Genomic DNA, 13452 nt, shown 5'->3' with positions numbered 1-13452 from the left:
ATGAAACTGTAACCTCTCTGTACATCAGTTTGATAATAAAAATTTGAAAAAAAATAAAAAGATACTTTTGAATTAGGTACCAACAAAGCAATTATAAAAATCTGATAAATAAAACCCAAAATATTAAAATCTAGAAGAAGTCTACTCTCTGATTGTGCTCCAGGTGTTGCTAACCTCTGATTCCACTTAAAATGAACTACATATTATGTCAGAAATCTTACATAGTATCTCAAGGTTTGTTGAAGAAGTAACTCTAACCAGCAGACAATATTCCAAGAAAAGATCTTGAATAAAAAACTACTTGAAAGGATTAGTGAATGGGAAACACATTTATGTTTTCATTTTAACTAAATTGTAAGTAAGTATCCTTGGATGGATGGAAGGATGGATGGATGGATAAGTGTGAGAATGAGATTAGATTTTCATGATCATCTCATAAAATGAATTTCCCAGCCTCCTGGGTGTCCCAGCACACTTAGGAAGAGGACTTATATCTTAGTTTGCCTTATGTACTTAGCAGGAGCTGCCCTCCTCAAGAGCCATTTTATGCGTCTGCATCACTGGAAGATTTCAGATGGGATACCACTTGCTAGGGCTTATTTTATTTTTTATTTTATTTAGTTTTGTTTTCATTGGCCAAGCTTGAGAAGCCTGGGAGAAGACTCCATTTTAAAAATAATAATTTCAAAAGAGAGAAAAGACCATGTCAGACTGCTGGATGGATGGTGGAGGTCGTGACCTCCCAGTGCTCTGCCCTCTCAGGCAGTGTCAGAGCAGACCTTTGCTCTGACTGCCCCATGGAGGTGGGCACCCTGCTGCCATGGGTTGCTGAAAGGCAGAGGGGCGCAAGCAAGAAAGTGGGCCAAGTGTGCCCAACTTCAGGCCAGCTGGATGAGAGAATCAGATGAGAAAATATCCTCGTGTTTTGCCCATACTGACTCAGGGACCTGAGTGGTCTTTGGAGCCATGAGGAAAAATAATGTTCTTAAATAAGGAGACATTTCAAATAATATTCTAGCCACACACCCTGCTCTCTAGCATGTCCAGTCCAGGTGACACACAGTATGTTTGATATGTGTAAGTGTGTATGTGCCAGAGGCCTTAAATAAGGACTCCTTCAATTGATCCAGACTAAGCTCCTTAGGCAACATATTTATTTACTTGAATACCTAAGAAAGAAGGCCAAACTTGTGCCAACTAGGTTCATGTGAAAAGATGTCAGAAGAACTAGAAAGCTTCAAGCCTGCAGCTTGAGAGAACCAGACTGAACAGAAGAAGTTGGAGGTGACAAGGAAGGCTTGCAGTTTCATTTCAGCACCCCAGCCATCCCTCTGCTAGTTTCATGGCTGGAGCAGTGGGTCCCTGCAGTGTTCAGGGCCAGGAAACCTTTTCTGTCTCTGCTGAGGTAAAGGGCCTTGAGTAAGTGGAGAAGGGTGAGAGGGAATGGAGAGAAGACTGGCATGACACAGGAACCCCATGTGGCTACTCCAAGGAGTAACTGGACCCCTGTCCAAGAAGTCCCCAAACTCTCTAGAGAAAGAAAATTACAGGAGCATGAGTCATCTCCCATTGTAGAAGAATACACAGGCACCCCAGAGGATTGGGGGCCTCCCTTATCACAAGGTAAGCAAATGAAGTACACAGACCACACGTAGCTGAAGGCTAGGATCAACTTCTGGTTTATTATCTGTTTAACTAAGTGGCTTCAATGAGAACTGGCTGGAATTGTACACTTCAGAGTTCCCTTACAAAATGCTGTTATCTCCTGAGCTGGCTTAATGGAGCAGCCTGGCAGGGGCTTATTAGAAGTAACTGAATACACACCTGACAGAGCTGAGATTCAAAGGAGGCTGAGGAGGCTGTGCAGCCAGCCTGGGAAACCTCACACCTTGTGTGGCCCGAGAGAAGGGCCTGGATCTAACTTCCATCCACCGGGGAACAATGCCCCAGGGACAGGCCCAAGTCTCCCCAGGAAACTTACTCTTCATTTGAAAAGTTTGGTTTACAGATGAACTGTATCTTGACTGATTTCTTCATACATGTGATGTTAACACACATAAAATACGTGGAATGTCTGGTGACTTTTATATGGCTGTGTTTCTCCATCTGCACAAACCTACCTACAATGTTAGGTTTCTGTGGACATTAAATATGCTAATATGCATTAATTTCTTAGAGTACTTCCTGACATGGGGTGAACATTCAGTCACACTAGAGGTTACTGTTATCCCAGGAAATAACTCACCCCATTTCATAACCTCTGTATGCATAGCTCCTCTTATCTACTAAATACAGCCTGAAGTTGGCGTGAGAACCATGCACATGTGCCCCCTTGGTGGAGACATCATACATAGAGAAATTTAGGTCTACAAGGGACATTTTGAACCCAAGTTTGCTGGAAATGGTGCTATGTGATCTTGAAAGTCTGCCATGGGCTTTGTTAGCACATTAGAACTTAACCTGTCCCAGCAAGCTCTGCTACTGGAGCAACTCTGCATCTTTCTCAGCCTTGCCAGCCTGATTCATGGAAACTTTGGGTGAGTTTCGAGCAAGGGAGTTTATCATGGCACTGTCTTCTATTTTTCCTTGTGTCTCTTCATAGTTTCCCACAGATATGTTCTGAGCATCATAGCCCTTAAGGCACTTGCTTTCAGTGCCATGTCTGCAGTATAGGATTAAAGCCAGTGGCAGTGACCCCAGGCAATTCCAAGTCCAACTTCTGCCTCCAGCACTTACACTCATTTATGTTTCATTGCTTGGAGTGATTAAAAGAGTCCAGGTGGTGAACAGCCAGGGAAACACAGGGTTAAAGAAATTCCCAAATGTGTTACATTGAGCTCAAACTGTCATGAGAAGACTTAATTTAAGGATTTGTTCAACTAAGAAAATATTTCTGGATTGTTTCAGGCTGTGATTCTGCAATTAACCTGACATTTCCTAAATCCAAAATTGCTGTGGATGAACTCTTTGTTTCTCTTCACGATATTGCTGAAGCTCGGAATCTCATGAAGCAGTTCAAGTCTGTGTACATTCCTGGAACTCACACCCACCAGGCAAGTGCATGGGGTTTACAGCAACTGACTAGTCTGTTTCAGATTTAGGATTCAGACTATAGCTCCAAAGAAAGTTTCTGCTTAAAATCTCTAGGATGGGATTGGAGGGTTCATTCTAGATAGACTCCAAGTTCCCTTTTGGTTGAGAATTTGGGATTTTTACCAACTCCACAAGCCTCTCAATTCAGCTTTGAGGCAGTTGTATGGGCACTGGTTTGGAGTCACAAGGCTTTGTAACTGTGGATTTGTCACAGATTTATTCTATAGCTTTGGGTAAGGTCCTTCATTTCTTTGGGGTCTATTTGCTATAGGTACTAAATGAAAGACTGGTCCTGTGTAATTCCTAAGTTTTGAGATCTAAACAATCTGTAATATTTTGGACAATCAGAATAACAAAATGACTTAATAATATTATGGCAAGGAAAGTGATATGTGTGATAAAGGAAATAGTTATTATTGAAATTCTCTTGCAGTAGCACTGAGGAGGCCGAGGCAGGAAGATCACAAATCTGAGGTCATCTTAAGCTACATAGGAAGTTTGAGGTCAGCCTGGGCTATCTCACGTAACCTTGTCTCAAAATATATGTATAGTTAATTAATAAAATAAAATAGAGGTCAGTCACTGCTGGAGCATAACTGTAATCCTACCTATTCAGAAGGCAGAGACTGAGTGGATTCTGGTTCAAGACCAGCCTAAGAAAAAGCATTCATGGGATCTTCATCTCAACCAATAGCTGGGTATGGTGGTACATACTTGTCATCTAAGCTATGGAAGGAAGGATTAACAAGAGGATCAAGCCCAGGCAAACCTATCTCAAAAAATAATCAGAATAAAAAGAGCTGGAGTCTGTGGAACACCTGCCTAGCAACTATGAAGCCCCAAACTCAAAACCTTAGTACCACCAGTAGATAGACAGACAGACAGACAGACAGACAGACAGACAGATAGATAGATAGATAGATAGATAGATAGATAGATAGATAGATAGATAGATAGATAGATAGATAGATAGATAGATAGATAGAATTTGCCTACAACTTTCTACTGAGGGGAAGGGCACCAACTAGGAATGATTTGACCATTGATAGAAAGATTATGTGAGAACCCAGTATTTATTTGAAACTCACAGGGGAGAAGAATGCATAGAAAGTCCTAAAGGGAAATTTAGAGAGGGTGGAAGGTCGGGGACCCTGGGGGCTGAGGAGAGCCTCCAGGGAGGATCAGATGTTTCCGAGGGGAAAAGCTAATCAATAATAATCTTCTATTCTGCCTTCCCATGATACCTCTAGGGAAATTTACTTATGATTGTAGGGGAGTTGATGAATTGAGTGTACTTTCAGGAGGAGGCTAGAGCATCATGAAGAGTACCACTTCAGGGGACTAACATGTGTAGACAGCCTTATCTTCCCACTACAGCCCTGCAGAACCCCAGTGCTTCCTCTTGTATATTAGCAGCTGACACTTGAAAAGTACATCTTTAGTTATTTTTCTTTCTTTGATTCTTACAATAAGTAAGACAGAGAGGTGTTATTCTGAGAAAGGAAGGACAAATGGTTTTATATAAGCTCACAATGGCCAGGAGCAAGACCCAGGTCTTTGCAGTCAACACTGTACCATGGCTCTTGTGAAGGTTCTAATTTTTTTTATTTAAAAAAAAAATTTTTTTTTGCCAGTCCTAGGCTGTGAACTCAGGGCCTGAGCACTGTACCTGGCTTCTTTTTTGTGCAAGGCTAGCACTCTACCACTTGAGCCACAGCTCTTGTGAAGGTTCTAGAAGTTCTGATAGATATAGTTCAGGCTTTTTCCTAGTGTCTTCTCTCCTGATATGATGATCATGTGCTAATGCGCCAAGCTGCTTTTGTTTTCCTTATCGCACTAGAGGTGCCTCTTACCTCATCTTCATCTATTAATCCTTCAGGAAAGTCTATCAGTCACACTTTGGATGTAGAGAGTGGCACTTTAAGGAAAATAAGTTTACTATTGGACTTAATCAAATTTCTAAAAGAAGCAGAGGAATGGACTCTCCAGAAATGAATCCCATTACCAGGCCTGGGGCTCCAGGGATGCTTGGACCCTGCATTCTGAGGAGAGGGAGGTGATAGGCACTAGGAAACCAGCTAAAACTATTGGCTTGGCTTTTTTTTTTTGCTCCCAGCTGGTGCTCCACCACCTGAGCCACACCTCCAGATCTTTTCATTGGAGACAAATAGTCTCACTGAGTTGTCAGCCCAAGCTGGCTTCAGGACACAATCTTCAGATCTCAGCCTTCTGAGTAGCTAAGGAGTGAGCCATCAGTGCCCAGCTTCTTATATAATTAGTAGGATCAACATGATCTTCAAACTGGGCATCTAGATTCATCACCCAGCTGTGTGCTACTATGTGGTGTTCACTTCTCCCATCTCTTTTCTGTTGTTGGGATAAGGGCTACACAGAAGGAGCAATGATTTGAGGTCAAAACATCACTTTGACCTTAAAGTTCCCTTTTTGTCTTTGTGATAGAAAAACTATAGTAATTTTGTGGGCCCCCAGAAGTAACATGAGCTCGAGGCACTGGTGTCCTGTACCAAATAGTTAAGTTAGCTCCATGGTCCCACCCCATTCGACAAACCCCAGTTTGCCCATGACAGGATCATAGATCAGCATAATGTTTAGTGGTGACACATGCATGTGGGAAAAAGTTTTTTGTGAGTTACCAAACACCCATTTCTTCTTGCATGTGTCACCATTGTATGGGATGCTTGGGTTCCTTCCTCAGTGCCACAGTATTTGACACATTGCTAATCCTCAGCTGTAGCATCAAGAGGACATTAGTGGGCTGGGGATATGGCCTAGTTGCAAGAGCGCTTGCCTCGTATACTTGAAGCCCTGGGTTCGATTCCCCAGCACCACATATACAGAAAATGGCCAGAAGTGGCGCTGTGGGTCAAGTGGCAGAGTGCTAGCCTTGAGCAAAAAGAAGCCAGGGACAGTGCAGGACTGGCAAAAAAAAAAAAAAAAAAAAAAAAAAAAAAAGAGGACATTAGTGATGACTCAAGACTTACTGGCTCTGCCCTGATGTACTTTAGCACAAGTCTCCTGAGGCAGAGTTGCTCTGCTAAAAACTCCACACAGAATGTGTGCTGTCTTTTGTGCCTCTAGCATGCGAACAAGAGCACATGAAAGCAGCAGTGCCCACGGAAGTTTGTTTCGTCTTGTGCCAGGGAAATAGGGCCCTCTGAGCAGTCTTCAAGCACAGTGCCCTGTCAACACTACCCAGCCCTGGGCACCAGCTGTTCATATCCCAGGCCAATTTCTGTCCCTCCTTCTCACCCCCGCTCCTACATACCTAGCCCCATAACTCAGAACTTTTTGAATTAATTAGTATGGGACAGGATGAAACTCAGGGCCAAGAAACTTGACATTGTTTTGAAGTCTAGTTCTACCTCATGTGTGAATGCAAGCAAATTCTTTCTGAGTGTGGACTTTGATTTCCTCATATTGAAGTTGAAGAGACCACATGTGAGTTTTGTAAAAAAAATAGTATAAAGGATGGAGAGATGGATAGATGGAAGAATGCATGGATGAATGAATAGATAAAACATCTTAAAATCTGCACACAAGCCATTTCCTTTAAGAAGAAGATGAAAGGAGAAAATAATTTTAATCTGGCAAAAATAAAAATTAAAAAAATCCATGGCATTGTCAAATCCCTCGACAGTTTAAGCAGATGTTTTTCTATGCAGTCTTGAACTGAGAAATAATGAATACCCTTGACAAGTCTTGTTTTCCTAAGAAGTTGGTGCTTAGGGCCACTGTGCAGAAAGGGAGAGCAGGCTTGGGCCTCCTAGCTTCCCCCTCTCCAGCCATCAAAGACAATGTCAGTGACCCACATGATGGGATGGGTAGCAGCTATTTGGGCATCCTTTGAAATTGTTATCTAAGGCCATCTCTGAAATGCACCTAATTTCAGAAGTTAGACTACATTTTATAATCTTAGAAACTGCTGCCACAGAAGCCAGCTCAGGTATTTAGGGAAAAAAATCTTCCCAATATAACCACACCTTCCTTATCTCCAGCACAAAATGAATCTGATACAAGCATTTTGTTTTTCACATTTTCTTTAAATGGTCCATTGTTTTAAAGCCCAGATTGTTCTTGAAAATATATAGTTCATTTAAAGAAGGGGATAAAGAGAGTTTCTGATAGAAGATCAGTTCTGTAGAACTCTGATCCTTTCAAAGATCGTAGGCATTGGGGTCTTTTTAGGTGCTATTTCCAGCCTCAAAACACCATCAGAGCTAGCCCAGGATGACCTTCATGGTGCCAGGTGCCTTGGCCTCTGTGAGCCCTTCTCTTTATAAAAATTAAAAGTACTAAAACACCTAAGGTATGGTTATATTGGTGTAAAGGTAAGTCATTAATTTTCTATATCAAAACATTATTCTGACCTTTATCATCTGATATTTTTGAAAGCTAAGGCATTTTGCTCAGAGTTGGTGGCTCACACCTGTACTCCGAGTAACTCAGGAGGCTGAGATTTGAGGATCATAGTTTGAAACCAGCTCAAGCAAAAAATAATAATAATAAAGTCTGCAAGACTTTATCATCAATTAACCAGCAAAGAACCAGAATAGAAGTGTGACTCCAGTGATAGAGCACCAGCTGTCAGCAAGAAAGACACAAGGGCACACGGTTCTGAGTTCAAGCCTCAGTACTGGCACACCTGCACACACACACACAAATAATAGTAATAAAGTATTTTTATGGTCTCTTAAAGAGCCCAAGGTACTAGGCAACCTATGCCTGAGAGATAAGCTGGCTCTGTGGTTCTGGTCCCCCCTGACAATAGTCAGCTAAGGTATGGCCATAATTTGCCATCTGAAGAGTGTCGGGCACCTTCTCCCTGAATCAGCCCTTGTGACTGCCCATGAAACACAAAGCAGTCTCTGCAGCCATCGGGGAGGCATATGATTGAGTTCTGAAGTGACAGCCCACGACTGAGAGAACTAGGTTGCTACTAGGTGTGTATGGGTGTTCCTTGGTGTGAAAACTATATAGGAGATTTTCTCAGCCACAGTGCAGTGAGCACAGCTTCCAGCATTCCATAAAGGACACACTTGATTATTATTCAAGAGTCATCAAGCTCCAGGTGTATCTACCAAATATCTGAAGTTCCCTCAGTACTGCAATTTACCAAGCAGGGGTCACTTTTGTTGTAAGCACTCTTGCCAGTGTAGTTTGACATTCCTTCTTTATCAGGTTTCCAGGGAAACAGAGCTAGAAATTTAACCAGAAGCCAGTTTCCTATGCAAAGGGACAAATCCTTTGCCCATATATGCAGCTTACCAGTTGTTAGGGAAATAGCCATATTAATATTTCAAATCCAATTTGATTTGTGTCTGAGTCAGAGATGATGCTATATGCTCCCCTATTTCCATTTCCTTTTCCTTTGTGGTATACAGTGAGACCATATTTCCCAAATTGCCTTGCAGGTAAATGTAGATTTGTAAGTAATTTTGGCCAATGAACTATGGGTAGAAGTGATATGTTTTCAAATGAGACCCATTACATCCCTGTGGAAATCCTACTTACTCTCTGTCTACTGAAATAGAATCAGCATAGAAATCAGCATGGAATCTCAGTGCCCCAGGCTAATCAGGGAGCCCCCTCCCCTCCAAAGCAGGAACCTGTATCTCTGAGTGATTGTTCTCCAAACAGACACCCACTGTAACCCCTACTGGATGTGACAGAAGCAAGAATTAAGTGGCCATAAAGAAACAAAGAGACCAAATTTATTGGAGTTTTTAATTCTTCTTCTTCCCTCTCAAAAGAAGTGAACTGGCAGTGAGTGTTGAGTCAGAAACATTAGGTTGCCTCTTCTTTCATGTGTGTGCCAGCAGTGGGGCTAGAATTCAAGGCCCGGGCACTATCCTTTATTTAGCTTTTTTGCTCAAGTCTGGCACTCTACCACTTGAGCCACTTCTAATTACTTGCTGGTTAATTGGAAATAAGAATCTCGCAGACTTTCCTGTCCAGATTGACTTTGAACTGTGATCCTCAGTTCTCAACCTCCTGATTACAAGCATGAGCCAACAGTGCTCAGCTTCACCCTTCTAATGTTAGACAACCCAAATACCAGGCCTCCCCTCTGGCCCTTTCAGACATGTGCAAAACTTGGGGTAGGACTCCAGAGAAACACCTGTCACCTTCTGTATGATCCTTTGGTGAAAAGTGAGGAGTGCCTGGCTAAGTGGAAAATGCCATGACAGTCAGAGTTCTCGTCCAAGAAACTATTGCCAAAACAGCTTGCTCCAATCAGACTTCAGATACATGGTCTGGGCCCCAAACTACCAACTAAATTGCTTGGAGAAAAAAGCCAATAGGTCTCATTCTTAAAGCCCTAAGTGGAAAAAATAAATTTAAATGTATTTGCAAAGAAGGCACAAGACAAGTGCTGCTTCATGTCTGGGAAAGTCTTCCCCGAGTTGTGCTTTTTAACCATGCTGTAGTTCCACAGGACTGAAACAAAAGTAATTTAGTATATCCATGATGAAAAGCCAGAGTCAGCTGAAATTGTTGAGGGGCCATTGCAAGGTGATGTCTTGGGAGGAACGAGGTTCTTCCAGCTCCTGTATTTTATGGAGTCAGAGCCCAGCGTCATAGAAAGAGCTGAGTCTAGAAGGAAGAGTTTGGAGCAAAGAGACAATAAATAGCTTGATAACTATCACATCTCTATAGAAATGTGCTGCTTCAAAATTGTCTTATGGGAAAGATAATCAGAAAGAATGCAACCACACCAAAAAACAAAACAAAGTAAGAAATAAGCATTAGAGGGCTACATCTGACCACTAATAAAAACATTTCTATCATTTTTCTGGATCATGTGATGTGTTTAAAACCATTTCCTTTTTGTATTTTAAGTTGTAATTTTAGTTCCTCATTCTAAATAAATGTCCACACAGTAATCACAGTCTCTAGAATGGAAGTGGGAGGGAACAGCAGTTAGCCCACCTCAGTGGGCTGTGCCTATAATGCACATTCTACAGACTAACCCAAAAAGGAGCAAGGGCAAGAGAGCCAGCACCCTCCCCCACCGTACACCCCATGCCCATGCTGGGGTCTTTGCAACCTTGATGACTATCCTGTCATCTAGGCAAACTGAGCCTGGTAAAGACGAGCAGGGTACAAGGCTGCAGCTTGAGTCCACAGCCCCTGGTCTAAGTCTGAGCTCTTTACAGACTCCTACCCTCCCTTCTACCCCAACTTCTTGAGTCTAGAGAATAGCCCTAATTAACTTTTTGGTGTGCTTTACCCCAGTCTCTTTTCTGTTCATAAATCCTGTATTAATTTAAGTGACCATCGTTGCTATCTATAGTGACACTCCACTCACTGTGGTTTATGAAACAAGAAACAATGGCAAGGGGAAGTCTCCCTCTTGTCTTTGTTTTTACCTCAGCTAAGTTAGTTTCTACTTACTGCAGCAGTTTATTTTTGCAAATTCATTCAATACATGTTGCTATATTCTCCATGCCACATTCTCCACAAATGCCAGTGTCCCACTTTTCCTGTCACTGACCTAGTATACACTTTGGTTTTTACTTTACCAATTCAGAGCTTTCTCAGTCACTTTCCCAGCATTCCTTCCTACAGACACATGTGCTTCACTTACTAAATAACTCACTGTGGAGAAAGGGGGACACTTGGTGGCTTCTAAATCTTTGTTATGTCAAAACTATAGGGTCTTTTGTGTTTCTCATTTGAATATATAAGCAAATCTATTCCAGAGAATAGATTTCTGGAAGAATTTCTAGGTCAGATGCATTTGTAACTTTGATAGCTACTTGCAAATTATCCTCTGTGTTGGTCATAACTATTTCCCCTCTGAAGTGAGCAAAGTATGACAGTGCCTGGTACCCCCAGGGTTCATCAAAGTATGGTTTCAGAAGTTTGAATATTTGCCAGTTTGATAAGTTTTTTTTTAATCTGTCTTGGCATAGCTTTAATTTAAATTTTCTTCTAAGGAGAAAAGTATCAACCTTGCTTTAAATCATGGCTTTAAATAAGCTCCTGTCTTATCAGTGTTCCTGTTCAATGCTTACCCTTTGTGATGATTAATCATGAAATCTCCAGGCATATACAATAGTGTATTTGACTGATAAATATCAAGAAGGTGGCACTTTCTACTGAATACACACTAGCTTTCCTTGTATCTTTTTCCTGAGGAATATGCCAGCTACATGCCTGATGAATGGTCAAGCACAATGTGGATAGGCTATACCCAGCTTCATTTATAAGATATTTTCAGAGACGTAGAATACTGGGGGAAATAAGTCAAAGTGTCTATAAAGTTAAATAAGATAAAGCCAGGGAGAAGTCCAGCCCACTAAATATCCATTCCTTGGTTTCTGGCAAATCACATATTTGGCCAATGGAAAGATAGGCTGAATCTCAGCAGCACCTTCTTAAGAATTTGGGAAAGAGGAGGGGAGAACCAAGCTCAGAGATCTTACAGACATCAGTGAAGCTTCCTCCAGATAGCATCTAAATATGGGCAGGATATTCAGGTCACAGAAAAGAAAAGCACTCAACACCATTTATCAAACCCAAAGAATTGTAAACTAACTTCACCCTGATTGTACAGGAATTCCTTTAGAGCTCTGTGGCCTGCTTTCTGCCCTAACCTAGGTCAGACTCCTCTTGTCATCTGACCTTCTTTTTCTGGCCTAGTTGGACTTGAAGTTGAGCTCTACAGAGGAGGGAGGGATTGCTGTAGGCCTGGATGTTGACAACCCATTGCAATGCAAAAAAAAACAAAACACATTTGTGATCCTCATTGAGGAGAACAAAATGCTAAGCATGTTTGGGAAACACTACAGGCCATCTTCATGTTTATATCAAATGGCAGAACTTTGCTTGCCAGCATGTTTCATGCATAAAAGATTATCTCTTGAAATCTTTTACTTCTTTATTAGCATAAATTGTACAAAGAAGTTTCATTGTGATATTTACATACATGCATATAATATTCTTTGATTAAATTTAACCCCTCTTTATTTCTCTTTCATTATCCCCCTCCTTCCTTTCTCCTTTTAGAGTATTATGAGTTTTGTTATGCTATTTTCATATATGTGTGTTTGTGTGTATATACATATATATGCAAATGTATTTCTACAATGGAATTACACTGTGAATATGGCTCTGATAAGCTGTACTTACAGAATCGGTTATGAGAGGTAGAATGTTGGCATATTGGGGCTGAAAGTTTATCAAGACACAAGGTTGTTTTCGTGTCTTTTCACACATATAAAATCACCACTGTTTTCAGCATCTAACTAAACTTGTTTTGCTTCTTTTAGGGCAGATTAAACTGTGCTTTCTCCAGACATACCAAACAAGTGCCTTTAGCACTTACAGCACAATATTTTGTCTCTCCAGGCAACCTATAAGCCATTGTTGAAGCAGGTTGTGGAGGAAATATTTAATCCTGAGAAGCCAGATCCCATTGATATTGAACATGTGTCTTCAGGCATCACTGATCTCCTTAAAACAGGATTTAGCATGTTCATGAAGGTAAGTAACCATGAAGAGGTAATCCTGAGTGCTCCAACAGTTTCTTGTCTGGGTATGAAAATGCTGACACTCCACTAGCCCCGGGCAGGACCGTACAGACAGTAGTTGGTATTTTTGCTCTTCTATAACCAAGGCCATCTTTATTTACCTTTCTGTTATAAGCACCCTGACCCTACAGCCTCCTGCAGCTTCTTTGATCTGAGCACTGTGCACTGTGTGGCATCATTTCCAGTCAACATGGACAGTGTGTGTGGTGGACATATTGCCTCTAGAAAAGCACCATGGGAAATCTGTTTCCTTGTGGCCCTCATTGTCACTTACCATGAATCTATAAACTATTTGCCAGCCTTAGTGACAGTCTGTCACTATTTCTGTGTGTTGGCTGTACTGGGGTTTAAACTCAGGGCTGGGTGCTGTTCCTTAGCTTTTTTTTTTTTTTTTTTTGCTCAAGGTTGGTGCTCTATCACTTAAGTCACAGCTCCACTTCTGTTTATTTGCCAGCTAATTGGAATTAATTGGTTAATTGGAGTCTCATGGACTTCCTGCCCAGACTGGCTTTGAATCATAGTCATCAGATCTCAGCTTTCTGAGTAGCTAGGATTATAAACATGAGCCATTGGCTCCTGATTAGGTCTTCACACTTAAGTCTAAACTTTACTATGTAAATCTGTATAGTCCCATGACTAGCATCACCCCAAAACCCACTTGGAAATGACCTATCTTTTGGTCTAGCAGACTCATACAAGAGAAATACTAGAATTTTCTGGCTTGTATTTGGAGTGGGTCAAAATGAGTAAACAGCCCTTGAAGTAGGGCTGAAAGGAGGAAAAAGTACACAAATGTGATCTA

General features: G+C 41.5%; 1 protein-coding gene across 1 annotated transcript in view; it reads left to right on the top strand.

The window, feature by feature from the left end:
- Window positions 1–13452, top strand: part of Scfd2 (sec1 family domain containing 2) — a 304249-nt gene that overhangs the window by 269272 nt on the left and 21525 nt on the right. The window contains exons 6-7 of the mRNA XM_048364323.1: window positions 2908–3053; window positions 12469–12603. Coding sequence (XP_048220280.1) covers window positions 2908–3053; window positions 12469–12603 — 281 coding nt within the window. The remainder of the gene's footprint in view (window positions 1–2907; window positions 3054–12468; window positions 12604–13452) is intronic.

The sequence above is a fragment of the Perognathus longimembris genome, chromosome 16 (assembly GCF_023159225.1).
Source record: "Perognathus longimembris pacificus isolate PPM17 chromosome 16, ASM2315922v1, whole genome shotgun sequence".
In the NCBI taxonomy this organism is placed as follows: Eukaryota; Metazoa; Chordata; class Mammalia; order Rodentia; family Heteromyidae; genus Perognathus; species Perognathus longimembris.
Note: the sequence above shows the minus strand (reverse complement) of the source record. Positions and strands in the feature narration are given on the sequence as shown.